We start from the raw sequence: 17,776 nt of genomic DNA on the forward strand, positions 1-17,776 counted from the left end.
TCAGAAAATTTGCGAAAGCAAAAGCTACTTCCTGGTCGACATTTTCACTTTCTTAGCGCCACGTGCCGTGCATTTTTCATTTCCATAACATTTTCGCCTCAAAATTCAAATAAAATATGCAGTGTAATAGTGCTGGAAAGTAAGACCAACTAGGACATGTGCATTGCCGCCCATACCCCCCGTACATATATACTACATGTATGTACATATATCTAGAGCCCAGTAACCAAAGCGAACGACAAAGTTCAGCACATCATTACGAATGCAGATGCAGAAGGCACACACACACACACACGCACACAAGGACACGGAAATGTGAAAAGGACACGTCCGTGTACGTTTGTAAAACATTCATATTATCGTAACCAAGCCAGATCGAGTCAACCTGGGCCAGGCCGAGGTGAAAGAACCGCCGTGCAGCGGCACTGGCACTGGCATCGGCACCAACCCACCGTACACCGCGCACCGCACAACCACAATGACAAACAGTTCCGGTTCAGTACACTTTAAAGTGATTGTGGCACGGTGGGCGGCTTAGCAGGGGGCACCAGGGGGCAGGCGCAGCATCGGCATAGCTGCCACCCAGCCTTGATGATGATTGTTTATCGTCGGACAGTGGTTCACTCACAAAGTGAAAATCCAAAACTGAACCTCATTTCAAATGAAATGGAGACAGTCAACATACAAGTAATAGAGTGGAATATGCTGGTTACGAGCTGCTCTTGGGAGCAGATATTTTGGTTTATGCTAGTGATGATATCTCCTCTGGGTTGGGTATGTTTCTTTTTATACCCTGTACCCCATTCGGGTAAAAAGGGTATATTAGGCTTGTGGAAAGTATGTAACAGGGTGATGGAAGCTTTTCCGACGCCACAAAATATATATATTCTTGATCAGCATGACAAGAGCAATCGATCTAGACATGTGTGTCCGTCTGTATGAACGGCTGGATTCCGAAAACGGTTGAGCGCACATTAACCAAAATTGGTATGTAGACGCTACTAGTCCCTAGGCCATACGAGTTTATTGATTTTCCCCACTCTCCCTCACCCCGCTACAGAATTTCGTTAATATCTTCAAACATAATTATCTACTTTTGTTTCAAAATTCATCTCATTAGAATACTGTGTCAAGCAACGGACACGTCTGCCTTGCATATCCAAAGAAATACCTGCTCCCCTAAACAAGCTGCTTCTTCGACCATCTGCCTTTTATGCCTTTTTCATATTTCTTTGTGCACTGGCGAAAGGTCTGGGTCTTCTCCATTGAGTAGTGCCTGCCCAACCTAATCTAAATATCCTGTCAATGCACTTGCTTCCTATTCAATTGAAAATATATATTAAGATATATATTAGTCATAGTGTATGTTAAGTTCTTGCCGATTCATGGGAACTACTAAGAACACCTGATACTTCCAATGTGTGTAAGCGTATGCCCAGCTATTAATTTCCTGCAACAACAAATGGCAACTGAACAACTGTGCGGAGCAGCTGCTCATTATTGTATTTGAATGGTGTGGTGGAGGGAGGGGGGAAGGGGGGAAGCACCCGCTGAATAATACTTTGAAAATTAATTGAATTGTCTTCTCTGCTTCTGCAACTGCCTTTGTCTCGACCTCGCTCTCTTATTCTGTTTGTGTCTCCTTTGTGTACCATTGCAGCTGTCAATATTATGTTAGAAGCCATCCATGGGTGCTGGCGTACGAGGGGGTCATCACCTTCTTCGTCTTAGCTAATTTCACATTAGCCACATTTATGGATCCGGGGATAATACCCAAAGGTATGTAACGTGCTCAAGCCACCTCCAGCGCCCCTCCGCACAGCCTAACTTGACTGAATTCTAGCCTCACCCGACGAAGACTGCGAGGAGGAGTTCCGAGCGCCACTCTACAAGAATGCCGAGATCAATGGCATCACCGTCAAGATGAAGTGGTGCGTCACCTGCAAATTCTATCGTCCACCCCGCTGTTCGCACTGTTCCGTTTGCAATCACTGCATCGAGGTAAGCCACATTCAACCACCCGCCTATTAACCTATGTATATATATGTAATGTGATCTCTTTCAGACGTTCGATCATCACTGTCCGTGGGTCAATAATTGCATTGGACGGCGGAATTATCGCTTTTTCTTCTTCTTTCTCGTCTCACTGTCGATACACATGCTAAGCATTTTCTCGCTGTGCTTGTTCTACGTCCTCAAGATAATGCCCAACATCAAGCAGACGGCGCCTATTGTAGCGTATCCTTTTTGCAAAAACAAATCACAATAATCATTTACAATTATAATAATAATCATAAATCTATTCAAGTTGCAACGTATTGTGGCTTATCCCTATTCTATAAGCCATAGCAGTTATAATTCTATATAACAGCACTTTTCATTCAGTCTTTGACGTCGTGAAACGTTTATTATAGGCCTGCCTAGAAAGCACCTAAATTCTTGGGATGGTAAGCCATTTTTGGGCAACGTTCAAAGACTAGATGAAAAGGTTCCAACGTTTTGCACTTCAACTGCAAAATATAGACGAGCATTACATTTTCAAACAAGAAAGGAATGCTAGAGTCGGGCGAGTTCAACTCTTCAATACCCTGCACCCACTCCCATAAAAAAGAAAAATATTTAAAAAATTAATTCTTTGCTTCAGGAAAAAAAACAAACGGATTTAGGAGAATCTGTATATTTGAAAATTTGGTTATTCTAGCTCTGAGATTCTTGCGTTCATACAGACAGACATTTTTATATCGACTCGTTTTGGCATACTGATCAAGAACATATATGTATACTTTGTGCGGTCTGCCAAGCCTTTTTCGCACAAAACTAATTTACCCTTTTACCCCAAGGTTATAAAAATACTGATATGCATTTCTTAGAAGCTTTAGTTTTAAGAGTTTTCATACATCGGGGTCACCAAATCTTGAGCTGCCATCGTTCAGAGGGATGGCAAAATACAAATAAGAAATTGAAGTCTTCACTGGACTATATACATAGATATATGTGTATAATTCATTCTCATATATAGTAAATGTCTTAGTCAATTGAATTGGTTTCCTTAATTTGCGTCGCACACCTATTGCCCAAAATTTCCACAGTATGATACTAATGGGGCTCGTCACCGTCCTGGCGATACCCATATTCGGTCTCACCGGCTTCCACATGGTGCTAGTGTCCCGTGGTCGGACCACAAACGAGCAGGTGACGGGCAAGTTCAAGGGCGGCTACAATCCGTTCTCGCGCGGCTGCTGGCACAATTGCTGTTACACGCAATTCGGACCGCAGTACCCGAGGTTAGTCCCCAAATGGATCCGATGATAATACCTGAACTAATTCTATATCCTTTTACATTTGACCTGATAGCTTGTTGAAGCCAAAGAAGTATGCATCGCGACGTTCACAAACACAAAATCCAGCAATCAGTACCATATGCAACGATCGGACCAATCAGCAAAACAATACCGGAGGCAATGGCAGTGCACCGGGGGGCGCTATGCGCGGCACATCGGTACAATATTCACCTCGCTCCTATTACGAATCGAATCGGGAGAAGCGTGGAATACAGGTAAAGACTTATATGGCCGAGGGCAATGGTTATAATCAGCGGTCGGGCAGCACAACGCTTTATAGTAAGGTGGGTAACATTTTGCAAACAAAGACAAAAAACAAGCAAAATACAATTCAAGAAAAATTAATAAAGACATCCAAAATGCAAAACTTTATAAATATATTAACGATTCTTGACAATAATAATAATAATTAGTTCAAAACGGCGACTGCAACGGCAAAGACAAAAGAACTTAAAAAACAACCTAATTAAGTCCTTAGAAAGGATGTTGGATTGCGAAATTGCGAAATGAGTTTGTCTTTGTTGTTGTTGTCGTTCATGTAATAGTTGTATTTGTTGTTATTGTAACTGTCGTTGTCATTTGTTGGTTGTTTACTTATGTAAATGCATTTGTAACTTTGTTCCTTGTTTATTGTTATTGCTTTTTGAGCGTTTAATGTTAACGATATTTCAATTCTCACTCTTCATTTCTTAACTTTCCTTTTCATTTTTCACAATTTTATTTATTTTTTTGTTCTTATTACACTTTTTATTTATTTATTTCATACGCTGCTGCGCTTCACAGTATTTCATGGATTATTCATGTATTTTTTTTTTAAATTATTATTTACTTTTCCTCACTACCATAACGCTAATTAATCTATCGCTAAACACACACACACACACACCTGCAAATGCACATGCATATATGTATGTATGTATCTGTCTGTCTACCTGGATGGATATATATATATATATATATATATATATATATATATATATATATATATATATACAAAAAAAAAAAAAAAAAAATATATATATATATATATATATATCATATATCTCTTCTCTCTTATCTCTCTATCTCTCTCTAATCCTATCTCTCTATCTCTCTCTCTCCTCCTCTCTCTCTCTCTCTCTCTCTCTCTCTATCTCTCTCTTTGTTATTTTTTTTTTGTACTCTGTGTGCGTGTGTGTGTGTGCGTGCCTCTGGTCTTGTTGCTAACTGCTAATTCGTCCGGCTTTACCCATATTTTTAACTGCCCCCGCTCTCCAAATACTAAATATGCATGTACTTGTATGTTTGTTCGTTTGTTTGTTTGTATGTACGTTTGACGCACAGTTTGTTTGCTCGCTCGTCCGTCGGTCTGTCTGTCCGCCCGTCCACCCACTTCGTACGCCCCCGTAAACCCCGCCATGTTTTCTTGCCAACAACTTTGTTAATAAGTCGGCTGCATTCTTGAGTTTTCTCTTCCTGCCATTTGAAATTTTGCTCGCTCTGTTTAGGTTGAAGCGTAGAAAAGTCTTTGGATACCAAAAAGTTTCGGGTAGTAGGATAAAGAGACAGGAATATGCACGTCTACAGTCGGGAAGGAGTCTTAAGAGGTAGTCGAAAAATAATAAATGTATATCTATTTATAACATTTTGGAAAAAAAAATTACAAAAAGCATTTTTCGGAAATAGTTTTTTGAAAAATTGAATAAAACTAAAAAGTGGAGCCTAGAAAAGTCCTTGGATACCCAAAAGTTTCGGGTTGTACATGAAGAGACAGAGATATAGACGTCTACAGCCAGGAGTCTTAAAAAATAGTCGAGAAAAAAGTGTATCTTTGGAAGTAAGTAACTTCGGAAATATATAATTTATATTTCTTGAAAAAATTGAATACAAAAAAACATTAATTTTCTAGTATACAGGGCGCGCCATCTTTTATGTCGGTATGTAAATATTGAATAACTTTGTCATTAGTGAACCGATTGACTTGAGTAGACCAGTGTTGAAAACCTCAGTTCAAGAAATTGTACAGAATCAAATTAAATAAAAATATCTCATAATTGAAAATCGGTTGTTTATTTTCAAAGATATTCAATGTTTACATACCGACATAAAAGATGGCGCACCCTGTATTCAGTATATTCTTTCAAATCGATATAAAGCCTGCAACGCATCGATAAGTGGCCTCTTAATAGACGAAGAATCGAAGGCTAGTCTGGTAGATAAATGGTGAGAGAATGCTGCCCTATTGGTGTGTCAGTGTTGGTTAACGAGTACAATTACAAAGCGAATTCAATTAACCGAATAGCACTTTAGTCAGATATTGGGAAAGCATGTCCTTACACATAAGTATCCATAGTGAAGAAAACAGGAATTTGTAGTGATGAGATGAAGCTGGAAGCGAAGAACAGAGCACCATACCTTAATTGGTATTGTAAAATGGAGAAAACACACACAGTATTCGTAGACAATGCTCACTGGCACAGTAATAAGTATGTCCTATGTCTAAATAGGGAGGATGCCTATGTGGTCCTTCTACCTAGTCTCTCTCTTTTTCTTCTCTCTTGTTAATGCACCTTTTCGCACTTACCGCTAAAATGTAATACATGAAATGCAATTTTCTAGTTGTCTGTTTTTTGTTTTTATTTTCTTTTTTTTTTTTTTGTAACCTCTCAGGCTTCCTCTAAAAATTGGTTAATCCCGCTACTTTTTTATTCGCCTACAACTTTTTTCTTTGCCCCACTTTGAATGCATGTGGTTTCGAGTTTTCTTTCGGTTTCGTTTATTTCCTCCCTTCCCTTCTTAGTTTCGCATTAGTTGAGTTTTTGATCTGTTTTTAGAATGTACAAGCTCTCGTACACCTTATACATATGCTAAACAAAATTTTCTGCATATAATACAAGCTAAATATTTATAGTATGTATCTTGAAAAAAAATAAAAACAAAAAAGAATTGGTCAAAACAAAACTCTACACTTACTGCAAGCACCGAAAAAGGTAAAAAAAAATACAATACAAAAATATACTTCTTATTTACTTATTACTGATTGATAATGCTATTGATTGATCGAATTGAATTGTTAAACATTATTTTTGCCTTTTCTCTCTCTCTCTCTATCTCTCTGTCTTAAATTTTTTTAAAGTCCTCTCTGTGTCTCTCAAGCTCGATTTCCCTGTGCTCTCGAAACTATTGAGACTGCCCCATTAATTTTTTCACTTTTCCAACACTTTTTGCGGTCCGTTCTGTTTTTTTCCTCCCAAAATTGGTTTCCCAAAATTCGTATAGTTGCTGCCTCAATTACACTCGATTTTTCGCAATCATAATACAATTTTCAAAGAATCTCCCCTCATACATTTCTATAAATTTCAGATTGGTTTTGCCATATCATACTATATGTTTTTTATGACTCCTTTCACTTTCGTTTTGCGCTCATGCCGTATAGAGACTGTTTCCTTCAACTTCAACATATGTATGTTTCTGCAGCCAAATGCAAATACTGTTCCGAGCGATTTCCCCAGACCTATTTATTTCTCCAATGGACACTTTCTCCCCCTTTCTCTCTCTCTCTCTCTATATATATTTCTCTTACACACATACATACACTGTGCGTTTCGTATATGCCGGAAAGCAGGAACCGTTTCCGTTTCCCCGTTTCATCTGGACCCAGTTATTCATCATCATTTACTCGTGTGCCCAGCACTGCCTTAATTTAACGTTCAGTTGGTTTTTCATTTAATTGCGAAACTAAATGTAGGCCTAAGTTCTGTGTAATTCGTAAAATATCATTTTGCCGATGCGCCGCTCTCTCACAATTCAAACTCTGCACGCTCTCCCTCCTCAGCTCTCGCCCGGCCGCGAATGCTCCGACACAGATATGGAGCCACCACCCGCCTCCCAGAGCCAGGACTGCGAGCCCACGCCGCCCCTGCAGCGCCACAACTCGACGAACTTCTATCTACCGCAGGTGGAGAACTCTGTGGTGGGCCTCAATAACGGGAACATAGCGAGCGGAGCGCCCCCCACTGCCCAACAGGGCGGTGGCAGCGGAGGAGATTCCCCGCGACATCTGAGAATGTATCATCCGCGACACAGTCCGCATGCGCGACCACGGTAAGTAGTAACTGGGACTGGGAGTAATTACCATGCAAGGCATGGCAAATGGGTCCATAGGTAGGCGGCATATCATTGGGTCTCTCCCTTTCTATGATAGACAGACAATGTTTAAGACGATTTGTGTAAGCGGCTGCTAACTTATTATTATATTATTATTATAAATTATTTGTAATCAAGTAATTTACAGCTTCCTCCTAGTTAGCTCTATTAAAAACTATCGGTCACTTTAAAGTTACATTGCAGAGACTTGTGCATAAAGAATAGTTAGTAGACTGCAAGAACTAACTCACTTGCTTAATACTTATTAAACATTGATCTGAACGATTTTCACTTTAATTTTGTATACTTTGACTTTTTCAGATTTACAATTCATTCCATTTCTATATAGGATAGATATTAAATAGCTATAGTGTCTTATCATCCAAAAAGTGACGCTGAAAACTCATAATCTTGCTTAATGCTTTCAAAAAAGCGCAATCAAAGTTTCTTGATTTGATTTCTATCGAATGTGAGAAAGCTACGAGTATGTCTCCTAATATTAAAGGATCTTATCAATTTCCAATTCCGCTTAGTATAATTAGTTTCCTACGTCATCTTATGTTACGAAAAGGATACAAGTATGTAGAGTAGGGGAAGTTCTTTCAATTTTGCTATATCATCTCATTCAGTTGTAACATAATTTTTCAAGAGATATTTGGAATTGGAGACATCAATAGTCTTTCAAAAATAATGTAGTGGTTAGTTATAGACAACTATGTTCAATAAAAAAACATAGATATGTTAGGAGATATGTTATGTGAAAGAAAGATAATAAATAGTTCTAAAAGAAATGCAATTCGATGATTAAAATTTGAACAAAGCATTCAAAAAATTGTTTGACTCGAAAGTGTGTGTCCGAGCAGGCACGATGAAGGAGGAAGTCGATTGGGTTTCTAAAAATCAAACTCTTAGCACTACCACCCAAAGAGGTCCATGCAGTTAAAATGGACCGAACAAGTGTTGCACAACATTCACATTTTTTTAAACACTCTTTTGAAGCGCTTTTCACAGTCTACTACATACTTCTATTTGGTTTTTTTAGCGGCCTGGATCCACAACGCAATTACACGAGCGACGCCCTCTCGCCGGAACATCCCGGCGGCTATGCCAACAGTCAGGGCATATCATCAGCACAAAATCAGCGAAGTGGGACCACAACAGCCACGCCCACCATGCAACAACGAATCAAGCCCCTTGGCGTTGCCACACCATTGGTCATGGCTAGTCCAGTGAGAAGGTTAGTAGTGTTCCCCATCCTCCCAAGGCTTTCTTTCAACAGTATCGCGCTACTTGTATTTGCCAATTGCTACTATTTGTCGCCAATACCCTCAACACACCTTTGGCCAAAACCAAAACCCAATCCATCTTCAACCTAAACTTGAACTTGAGCGGTTGTTGTTGTTATTGTTACTGTTGTAGCTAATGCTGTAGCTTCATGGCCTGTTTGGCCCGCTTGGCCTGCCTGGCCTGCTCTGGCTGTGTGTAAAAAGCTCGCATTCGATGTTCTGGCTAGCTCACCTACTTCTGCACACACACATCGCATATCTGTCGTCCCCAGAGGCGAAGGTCGCGTCCATGTCCTCGCTATATTGTTGCTTCTCCGTGTTTTGTTTTCCATTTCCATGCAAATTTATGTGCTTCCCTCACAAGTCGTTGTCTACAAAGGTCTCGTCTGGTCTGGTTTGGTCCAGTTGAAGATCTCACCATTTATCACCATGCAAGAAGTAAGGCTTTGGCTTGAGTAGTTATGGATAAATTATCATGTAAAAAGCAAGGAGCTCTTGAGTATTAAAGAGTCCCTTAAAGAACTTGTACATGTATTCCCCCAAAATGCCTTTTATGATATGTGTTTCTGTGTTTAACTATGTTATTGTGAATATTTTAGCGCTCGATGATGACATAAATTGGCCTCAATAGAGATTCATTCATCGTAAAAGTATCGCATGTTTTTAATTGTAATTCTTAAAAAAAGAAACTTACTTTATTCTTACTATATAGTTTCAAAATTGATCAAATTTGTTTAACTTCGACAATCATTGCATTGCAATGGGCGTCGAAAAGTGTTTCTGTCGAAACGGTTTTCAAACTTTCAATATCAATATCTCAATAGTTAACACTTAGATGGTAAGATATTATCTTACTTTCAACATATCTTAAGTAATTTAATCGAGGATTCACATATTTTTTAAACTTAAGCTTTGGACCACCCCTCTTGGGTAATCCTCATCCAAAAAACAAGTCAAAAAACCTTTCTTGGTTAATCTTCATCCAAAAAACAAGCCAAAACATAAATCAAAGTCGTAAGACTACTTTTTGTTGTGCCGTCTTTCCTAGTCTACTATTATTATATTATTAGAGTTTTTTCTAGAAGCGACAGTTCATACAAAGAAATGGAATCATATAGAGCTAGAGCTGTAAAAAGCACTTCAGACTTTATTTTCCAACACTTTCCAGTTATTATCGTTATTAGTTTCTTTGTCATATCAGTCACAACTTGCGGTCCGACATGCACACAATTTGCACACAAATTTGTGTTGTTTAACAAAGAAGTCTTCTGTAGAATAAAGAATTCATGTTTTTTTTTTTATCAAAATAAGTATGCAATAAATAATTTGTGTGTAATTTTTTTGCACATCTGGCCACATCTTTAGTTAAATATTATAACTTATTTTAATTGTCTTTCAAGTACTGCCGTGTTCCGTCCAGTATTCGTATTATTTCCACTTTACTCGCACTTTCGCTCGCCTTCTTCTGTTTGATATCTGCTGTGAATTTCATCGGAGTCGCACGAAAAGGAGCGAAACAGCTATATAGAGTTGCCATGGGACGATGCTAGAGTGGAGTAATGCTTTCCTTGCCTTAAACTCCCATTTCATGTACAAATTGCCGGTTTTATTTCTTTCTATCTCTCTCTCTCTCTTCTTCTCTATATAAGTATATATTTATCACACACACACACACACATTTACATGCAAACACTGCCTCTAATTATTTTTGAAAACCAAAAACAAAACTCTTTCTTGCACATGCCTCTGTTTATAGTTTTCTCTTTCATATTTATTTACACAAATCTTAAACTAATTATTTTTGAACTTTTCTTTTTTTTCGTTTTCTTTTACTCCGATGTAGTCAATACTCAAATTCTGAGAACAGTACTACTAAATCTTAGGCTTAGCTTATCAATATATAGATATACATACATATTTAAAAACAAAAAGAACCAAATACAACAATCAAAGTAAACCAAAACCTACAAAGAGCTTAAATTAAGTGAAACAATAAATGAAACTAATTTAGTGATACGTGTGTGGAGCGAAATAAAAAGAATTGAACCAAGACACAGGTGATCTGGTCCGTTTGGACCGGAGTCTATCGGTCGGTCGCAGAGTGTGCGGACTGTGCTGGGATTCTGGAGCAACAGATACATAATGCCAACTCCAGCTCCAACTCCATGCACTCTTCTGCCTCGCTCACTCTTTCTCTCTCTCTCTCTAACTCTCCTCCTTTGTCGTTCGCTCGCTCGCTCGCGTGCTCAATCGCTCCTAAGCCTTGTGCCTGTGCCGCCTGAGCCTGTGTGCAGCCGGAACGTTGTCCTACCTAACTACTACTACTACTCTAAGCACCCTAGACCACTACAACCACCACAACCACCACCACCACATTCAAATACTTTCTAACAATTTGGAGGTGAGTTTTGCGTTTTTTTTTGTTGCGTCTTTTGCATTTTTCTTTTCTGTCATTTTTCGTTTATTTTTCTGCTTTACTCTCTCTCTCTCTCTCTTTCAATGTGTGACTGCGTTTGTCGCCGACATTCTCATGGTTGAGGTTCCCATAATTCATTGCGAGTCTAACGCTCAGCTCATCATCTCATTTCCATTTCTGCAGAGCTGGCATTATGTCGAAGAAACTTCCGAAACTCATCTGTCTTTTAAGATGATACGATCACATAGAGTTGCAAGTCCCCTTAGGGGTAAACTAACAAGTCTAGCTGGAATTATAACTACAAGTATGTAGCTTCTTTAGGCTTCGGCCCGTCAGCTCAGCAGGCCTTGTCTCATTTGTCATTTGGCATCGGAGGCTTCCACACATTTAACACTCCACAAAAATTAAAAACAAAAATTTACAAATCTATATTTAAAAAAAAGGAAGGAAAAAACAGACAACACATTCCCACGACTCACTCGTCATTCCCAAACTCGATCTCTATTCGTCAGGGCAAATCAAATTATTAGAACAAACAAATTCTCGCTTTTCGTTTCCTCTACAAATTCTTTGTGCATTTCCGTGTATTGTTTTAATAATATTAGAGTTAGTTTTTTATGATTTTGGAATTTTGGATTCAAGTTGTAAGTTGTTTGAACGCGTCATGAGCACCAACAGGAACAATAATTATGGCCAAGGCCGCGTCGGCGCCGCCACCGGCGGTGGTGGTAAACAAAAAATAGAGCCCCCCAAGTCACTGAACCTGCTAAGCAAGACACTTCCCCTGATGGCCGCCACACCCCCACAGTTGCGCACGCCCCGTAAGTTTCTGTTCAATGGCATGAGGTTCGAGACAAGCGCTCTGCCTACCCCGAGGGGGCGCGCCAGCTCCGTGGGCAGGAGCGGGCCTGTCAGCGTCTCAGCTCGCGGTGGCTCCGAGGCAGGCGACGGCGGCCGCCACCTCCGTCCAGTGCCGACGTTCAGCGGCCTCAAGGCGCCAACGCCCAAGTCGTCGCCACCATCGATGCGAGGGAGCAGTCTCTCGAACAAGATGCGTCAGCAATTGCGCGAACCGCGCCCCTCAATGATGTACACAAGCAACTTGCAGCAGGAGTTTGCGGGCGGCGAACGAGCCTCCATCTACAGAGGATCTGCCGGAGGAAGCACTGGAGGCGGCGGCAGCTACGCTGGCATTAGCCACCTGCAGGATCGCCCGAATGAGTCCTTCCGGCATCTCAGCAAGTACATCAAGACCCCACCAGCCCCAGTGCCAGTTGCCAGCGCAAATGAGGACTACAATGATCCGTTCGAGGATGATGATAACGACAACCACAACTATGCTAAGGACAATGAGGGCGATGATGAGGATAATGTGGGGGGTGCGAGTGGTGGGGGTAGGAACACAGCTACGTCCTACTCGCCCACATACATGCTGCGTGAACGTCTGGGATCCCTTAAACTTGGACGGGGGGGCGAAACAAAAATGGATTACATAACACTGATGGGGTATTTGCTCGGCTGTCTGGCGTCCAACATGCTGTTCTTCCTCTGCTGGTACTTCAATTGGTTGAAGGAGCAGGTTGTGAAGCTGCGCAAGCATTTCCTGGGCCACTCCAATCTGTGGGAGTTCTTTGACTTCGAGGACACCACACGCTACTCCACACAAACCAAACTGATGCTCGCGCCCATAATACTGGTCTGTAGTCTCCTCTATTGCATCGTCAATATGCTGCATCTGCTGGTCAAGCTGGTCCGCTCGGATGTCCCTCGCACCGTCGTGGACTTTGTGCAGCGCGTTGGCAGCAGCACCGCCTTCGCCACCGCCCGGAGCAAATGGTCGTAGATCGTAGACCACCCACCACCGTGACTTGACGCAACCCTCAGCAAAAAGCCGCCTTTCCAAAAGTATTCGAATCCACGTTCCCAAAATCTCTTAACCGCACAAACGGTTCCATCAATAGATTATAGATATGAGTAATTAATAAATATCGAAATTCGAGTCAGCTGGGAAAAGCTCAGCCAAATACCTTGACGCTAACGCTCTAATTATTTGTTCAATATTTGAAGGATTCTCACTAACATAAATTCCTAACAGATTCCTCGTCCCGCTCTCCCACTCTCTCTCTCTTTCTTTCTCTCTCTGCCTCTCTCTCTCTCTCTCTCTCTCTCTCTCTGCTGAAGAGTGAAGCGTGGGGCTGCGAGCGAAATGTTTTATGAAGCAGCAGCAGCTCTAGAGAAAAGTGCTGGGAAATGCAGAAGAAATGTTCTTGTATAAAATAATATTAAAATGATCTTCTAATCGGATAACCTCCTAACCCCAAAGTGTGTTCTATTTGTGTAGCAATGTCGATAGAGCAGAAGGATTGTCAAGGATTGTCATAGTTGCTCTCCTTCTGTCATTCTCTCTATCTCTCTTTCTGCCCCCTCCTCCTTACTAAACTCTCTCTGTCTCTCTTAACGCACGTCTCCAACCTGCCTCTAACCCGGATGGTCATCTTCGTGTTGCCTGTAGCCTAACGCTCCTCACACCCACACACACACACACACACACAGACACACTCACCAACATATAAACCCGCTCACCAGCGACCCCCCTTCTCGCTCTCACACATACTCGTTTGTCGCCCCATCTGTTGTCTAACGGCGCTCAGTTACGTGTTAACATTTCGTTGTTAATTTCTGGTAATCGCGGTCGCCCACCTTCGTGTCAATTAACCTGCGCGCCCCATTGGTGACGTACTTACAACTAACCTCATGCATCTTCTTCATGCCATTCCACGCGTCTACCACAGGTCGAACCCGGGCACGCCCACGCAACCCCGACGACCCGACTTCATCGGACTCAATGCCCAGGCAGTGCAGCAGCAGCAGCAACAACAACAACAACAGCAGCAACAACAGGCAGCGGCAGCCGCTGCCGCCGCCTATTACGAATACACGAGCGGACTGCCGCCCCAGCACCCTCAGGCCCCGACTATCCAGCAGCAGCAGCAGCTTCTACTCCAGCAGCAGCGCGTCATGCTGCAACACCAGCAACAACAGCAACAAGGTAAGCAAATCATGCTTCTTCTTCTTCACGAACTATATGATGAGTAATCGAGTCCGTACAGCACTCATCGATTCATCTGGAATCTAGAGTTTATATGTACGAGTGTCTAGGCTATTGAAGTCAATCTTTCCGATAAATCCATTTGCAATGCCTACCTCCGTTTATTCCGAACTTCCCCCAAAATCAGTGTATTATATAACATGATGAGTCCAAAAGAGACCTTTTAGACTCGATATAAACCTTATTACAGGATGATTTCAATTCTGAAGACTAGTATTTGGGATTAGCAATACGCCATTTCAACCCGGACTGTATTGTTTGCGCTTGTGGGAACAGTTAAGAGATCACTTAAGAGATGAACTCGTCTTTCATCTTTGGTTTTAAAATTTGTATGTGCTTACAACCTTTCCCTTTGCAAAGCATTCCCCAGTATTACACTAGGATCAGGGCACTATAACATTCTTATAGCTGCTGTTGAGTCCAAAACAGACCTTTTAGTTGAACCGCATTCTAGGACGATTTCAATCCTGAAGACTAGTATTTGGGATTAGCAATACGCCATTTCAACCCGGACTGTATTATTTTCGCTTGTGGGGACTGTTAAGAGATCACTTAAGATGCACTTAGAGATGCACCCGGCTGCCATCTATGGCTTAATAATACAGGGATTGCCAACTAAAGCAATTCTTTCCACATCCTCCACACAGCTGACATATGGCTAATGGCTATATGTTAGTAGATATAGATGAAAGGGAAATCTGAAGAGATCAGCACTTGAATAGGCTAGGAATTGAACCTAATTCACAAAATAATGGATTCGACACATATTCGTTAGACAGAGTTTTCATTGTCAGCTCCCGAGATATTTTAGGAGAGAGGTAGGAGGCTGAACCCATACTCCAGTACTCATCATATAGTTCTCTGAGAACCTCTTCCATCGATTACCTCGCTAACATGTGCCTTTCCCCTCAACAGTGGCCGCCTTGCAACAGCAGTCGCACTCGCAGCACGCGGCGTTGGCGCAGAATGCGTATGGGGGCAGTCCCCAGCGGCGATTCCTCTCCGAGGGGGAGCTGGTCAGGCAGGGAGCCGGCGGCAATGAGCTTTCGTATGCGCGCTCCAACAACACGGTGGACAACATACGGGAGCTGGCGGGCAGTCCGCAGCGAGGCGTCTACATGTGGAAGGACACGTCGCCGGGCTTCGGCAGCGCCGGCGGTGTTGGTGGTGTTGGCGGCGTTAGCGGCGTCGGCGGAGCACCGACGGTGGTCAGTCTTGGCAGCAGTGCTGGCACACTGCCAAGCAGCAATACGCCCGGTGGTGGCGTCATGCAGCAGCACGCCCAGTACATCACGGCCGGAGGTGGTGGGGCGCATCCGCTCATCATGACGCACTCCCGCCTGCAGGACTATGCGGCCCAGCAGCAACAACAGCAGCAGGCGGTGGCAGCCGCTGCAGCGGCTGTGGCAGCAGCTTCCTCATATCATCGCTCCAACCCCACAAGTCCCACCACCATGCCACAGACCTCGGCTGCTCAGACCTACATACTGCGCTATGGAGGCGGCGGCGGCGGCGGAGGCGTCGCCACTGGCCTGCCGGGCATGGCCACTGCAAGCGGCAGCAGCGGCAACATTGCCGGCAACAGCAGCTGTGGCAGCATCAGCATGCCAGTGGTGAGCAATGCCGGCGGCTATCAGCCCCAGCTGCGTGGCGGAGTCGCTGTCTTTCCGCCCAACCCCCTTGCCGGCGTCAATGTGAGCAGCGCGGCCGGCACGCTGCAGCCACAGCCGTCGCCACAAATCAAGCGCAAGCAGACGCCCACACGGCCCATGAGCTTTGTGCGGGCCCTCGAGATGACCGACTCCATGGAGATGCAGACGATGGAGCAACAGCAACAGCAGCAGGTTGGACGCAACAACGGCGGTCTTCCCAGCGGGGTGCCAACCAGTGTGGTGGCACAGAACGCTGCAGCGGCAGCGGCGGCGGCAGCAGCAGCCGCCGCTAGCCAAAGCAACTCGAACGCCTCCAACTCAGCGACGCCGGATCGCGCCAGTATCTACGACATGAACTACGAGATCTCCGTATAACCCGTGGTTGTGCCTGTTCTCCTCATGCCACCCGCCTCAGCAGCCGCAGCAGCAGCGGCAGCGGCAGCCTGCCAGCAACAGTTGCACCTTCAGCAGCAGCAGCAGCAGCAACAGCAGCTGCAACGCGCCTTCTTGGAGCAGCAGTCGGAGCCGGCAGCCTACGCGTCTGTGCCAGTGCTGGCTGCTGCCACATGCCATGCCCCAAGCAATGCCAGCAGCCACAGCCACCACAACGCCGGTGGCGGTGTCGGTGGCGGTGGCGGTAGCAGTGGCACCTTCAAGACGCAACCACCCAACAAGCGCAAGTTCTCGACATTCTTCTAAACGCAACTCAAGCTGTCTGCCACTGTCTGGACCATAAAAACAACAACAACAACAACATCAACAACAAACTAAGCAACAATTTCCCAGTTATCCAGTTTCTTTTTTAATTGAAAAACCAGTGTGTATAGTATATAATATACTATATACATGTATTATGTACAACTACTGTGTATGTGTTAGCTAGCAGCAATGATCAGCTTTTTAATCTGTTTATTATTTAAATGCGAATGCCTTGCATGGCTGCAATATAGATGTGTGTGTGCGGCGCCGCTGTGTTAACTGTTAAGTTAATAGCAATCTAGTGTTAGGGGTTTTTATCTTGATTGATGCTAGATTACGATTAGATATATATATTTATATATATACAAGTATATAGATATATGTATGCATCATACCTTGCGATCTAAGTCTTTCTTTTAAAGGATTGTTATTTTTTATTTGATTTTTTATTAACGTTTAACATCATCCACACACACATACACCCACACACGCACACACACACACACACTGATGCATACATATACATATGTATATGCATGCATACATATATTATATAAACAAATTTAAATCAAATCGAATCGAATTGTAAACAAAACACACACACACACAGCTCCCAAAATAAAAATGTTTCGGAAAAGCTAAAAAAGGAAACTAATTTGGAGTCGAGAATAACTTGTATGCTTGTACAACATGTGTGTGTGTGTGTGTGTGTGTGTGTGTGGCTCTCTACATACATGCATACATACATACATACATATATCGAAGCACCAAGTAACTTGGTCATAAAGCAAAATGAAACCACAATACAATGTACATATGATTATAATTAAATTGTTGTTGCTAAGAAGAAGAAGAAGGAGAAGAAACAAAAACCAATATAATTATATAAAGATATATAGCTATACATATAAAGAGAGAGAGAATGCCTAGAATATTGAGAGGGACAGAAAGAGAGATAGAGAGAGAGAGAGAGAGAGAGAGAAAGTTGTCCTCCCATTTGAATGCCACCTATTTCTGTTGCCCCCGAGTCCAGTATCGTCTAACAATAAGTACCATAGTCTGTGTAACTTCAATGTCGTCCACTTCTCTATTCATATTATATTTGTATTTGTATGTATTGTACATAGGCGTATATGTATATGTATATC

General features: G+C 42.6%; 1 protein-coding gene across 7 annotated transcripts in view; it reads left to right on the forward strand.

Moving 5' to 3' along the window:
- Nucleotides 1-17,776, forward strand: part of LOC115628754 (palmitoyltransferase ZDHHC5) — a 45,152-nt gene that overhangs the window by 25,916 nt on the left and 1,460 nt on the right. Inside the window, exons 2-10 of one of the 7 annotated variants that reach the window (XM_030524965.1) lie at nucleotides 1,661-1,779; nucleotides 1,859-2,001; nucleotides 2,066-2,238; nucleotides 3,090-3,284; nucleotides 3,355-3,625; nucleotides 7,156-7,424; nucleotides 8,509-8,703; nucleotides 13,961-14,217; nucleotides 15,193-16,339. In XM_030524965.1, coding sequence (XP_030380825.1) covers nucleotides 1,661-1,779; nucleotides 1,859-2,001; nucleotides 2,066-2,238; nucleotides 3,090-3,284; nucleotides 3,355-3,625; nucleotides 7,156-7,424; nucleotides 8,509-8,703; nucleotides 13,961-14,217; nucleotides 15,193-16,304 — 2,734 coding nt within the window. In that variant the 3' untranslated portion in view covers nucleotides 16,305-16,339. Of the gene's footprint in view, nucleotides 1-1,660; nucleotides 1,780-1,843; nucleotides 2,002-2,065; nucleotides 2,239-3,089; nucleotides 3,285-3,354; nucleotides 3,626-7,155; nucleotides 7,425-8,508; nucleotides 8,704-10,595; nucleotides 10,803-13,960; nucleotides 14,218-15,192; nucleotides 16,340-17,776 lie in introns of those variants that run through there. The other 6 variants (XM_030524964.1, XM_030524966.1, XM_030524967.1 and 3 more) reach the window with 6 other exon arrangements.

This window comes from Scaptodrosophila lebanonensis, unplaced genomic scaffold (genome assembly GCF_003285725.1).
Source record: "Scaptodrosophila lebanonensis strain 11010-0011.00,11010-0021.00 unplaced genomic scaffold, SlebRS2 tig00000123-arrow-arrow-pilon, whole genome shotgun sequence".
NCBI classification, from domain to species: Eukaryota; Metazoa; Arthropoda; class Insecta; order Diptera; family Drosophilidae; genus Scaptodrosophila; species Scaptodrosophila lebanonensis.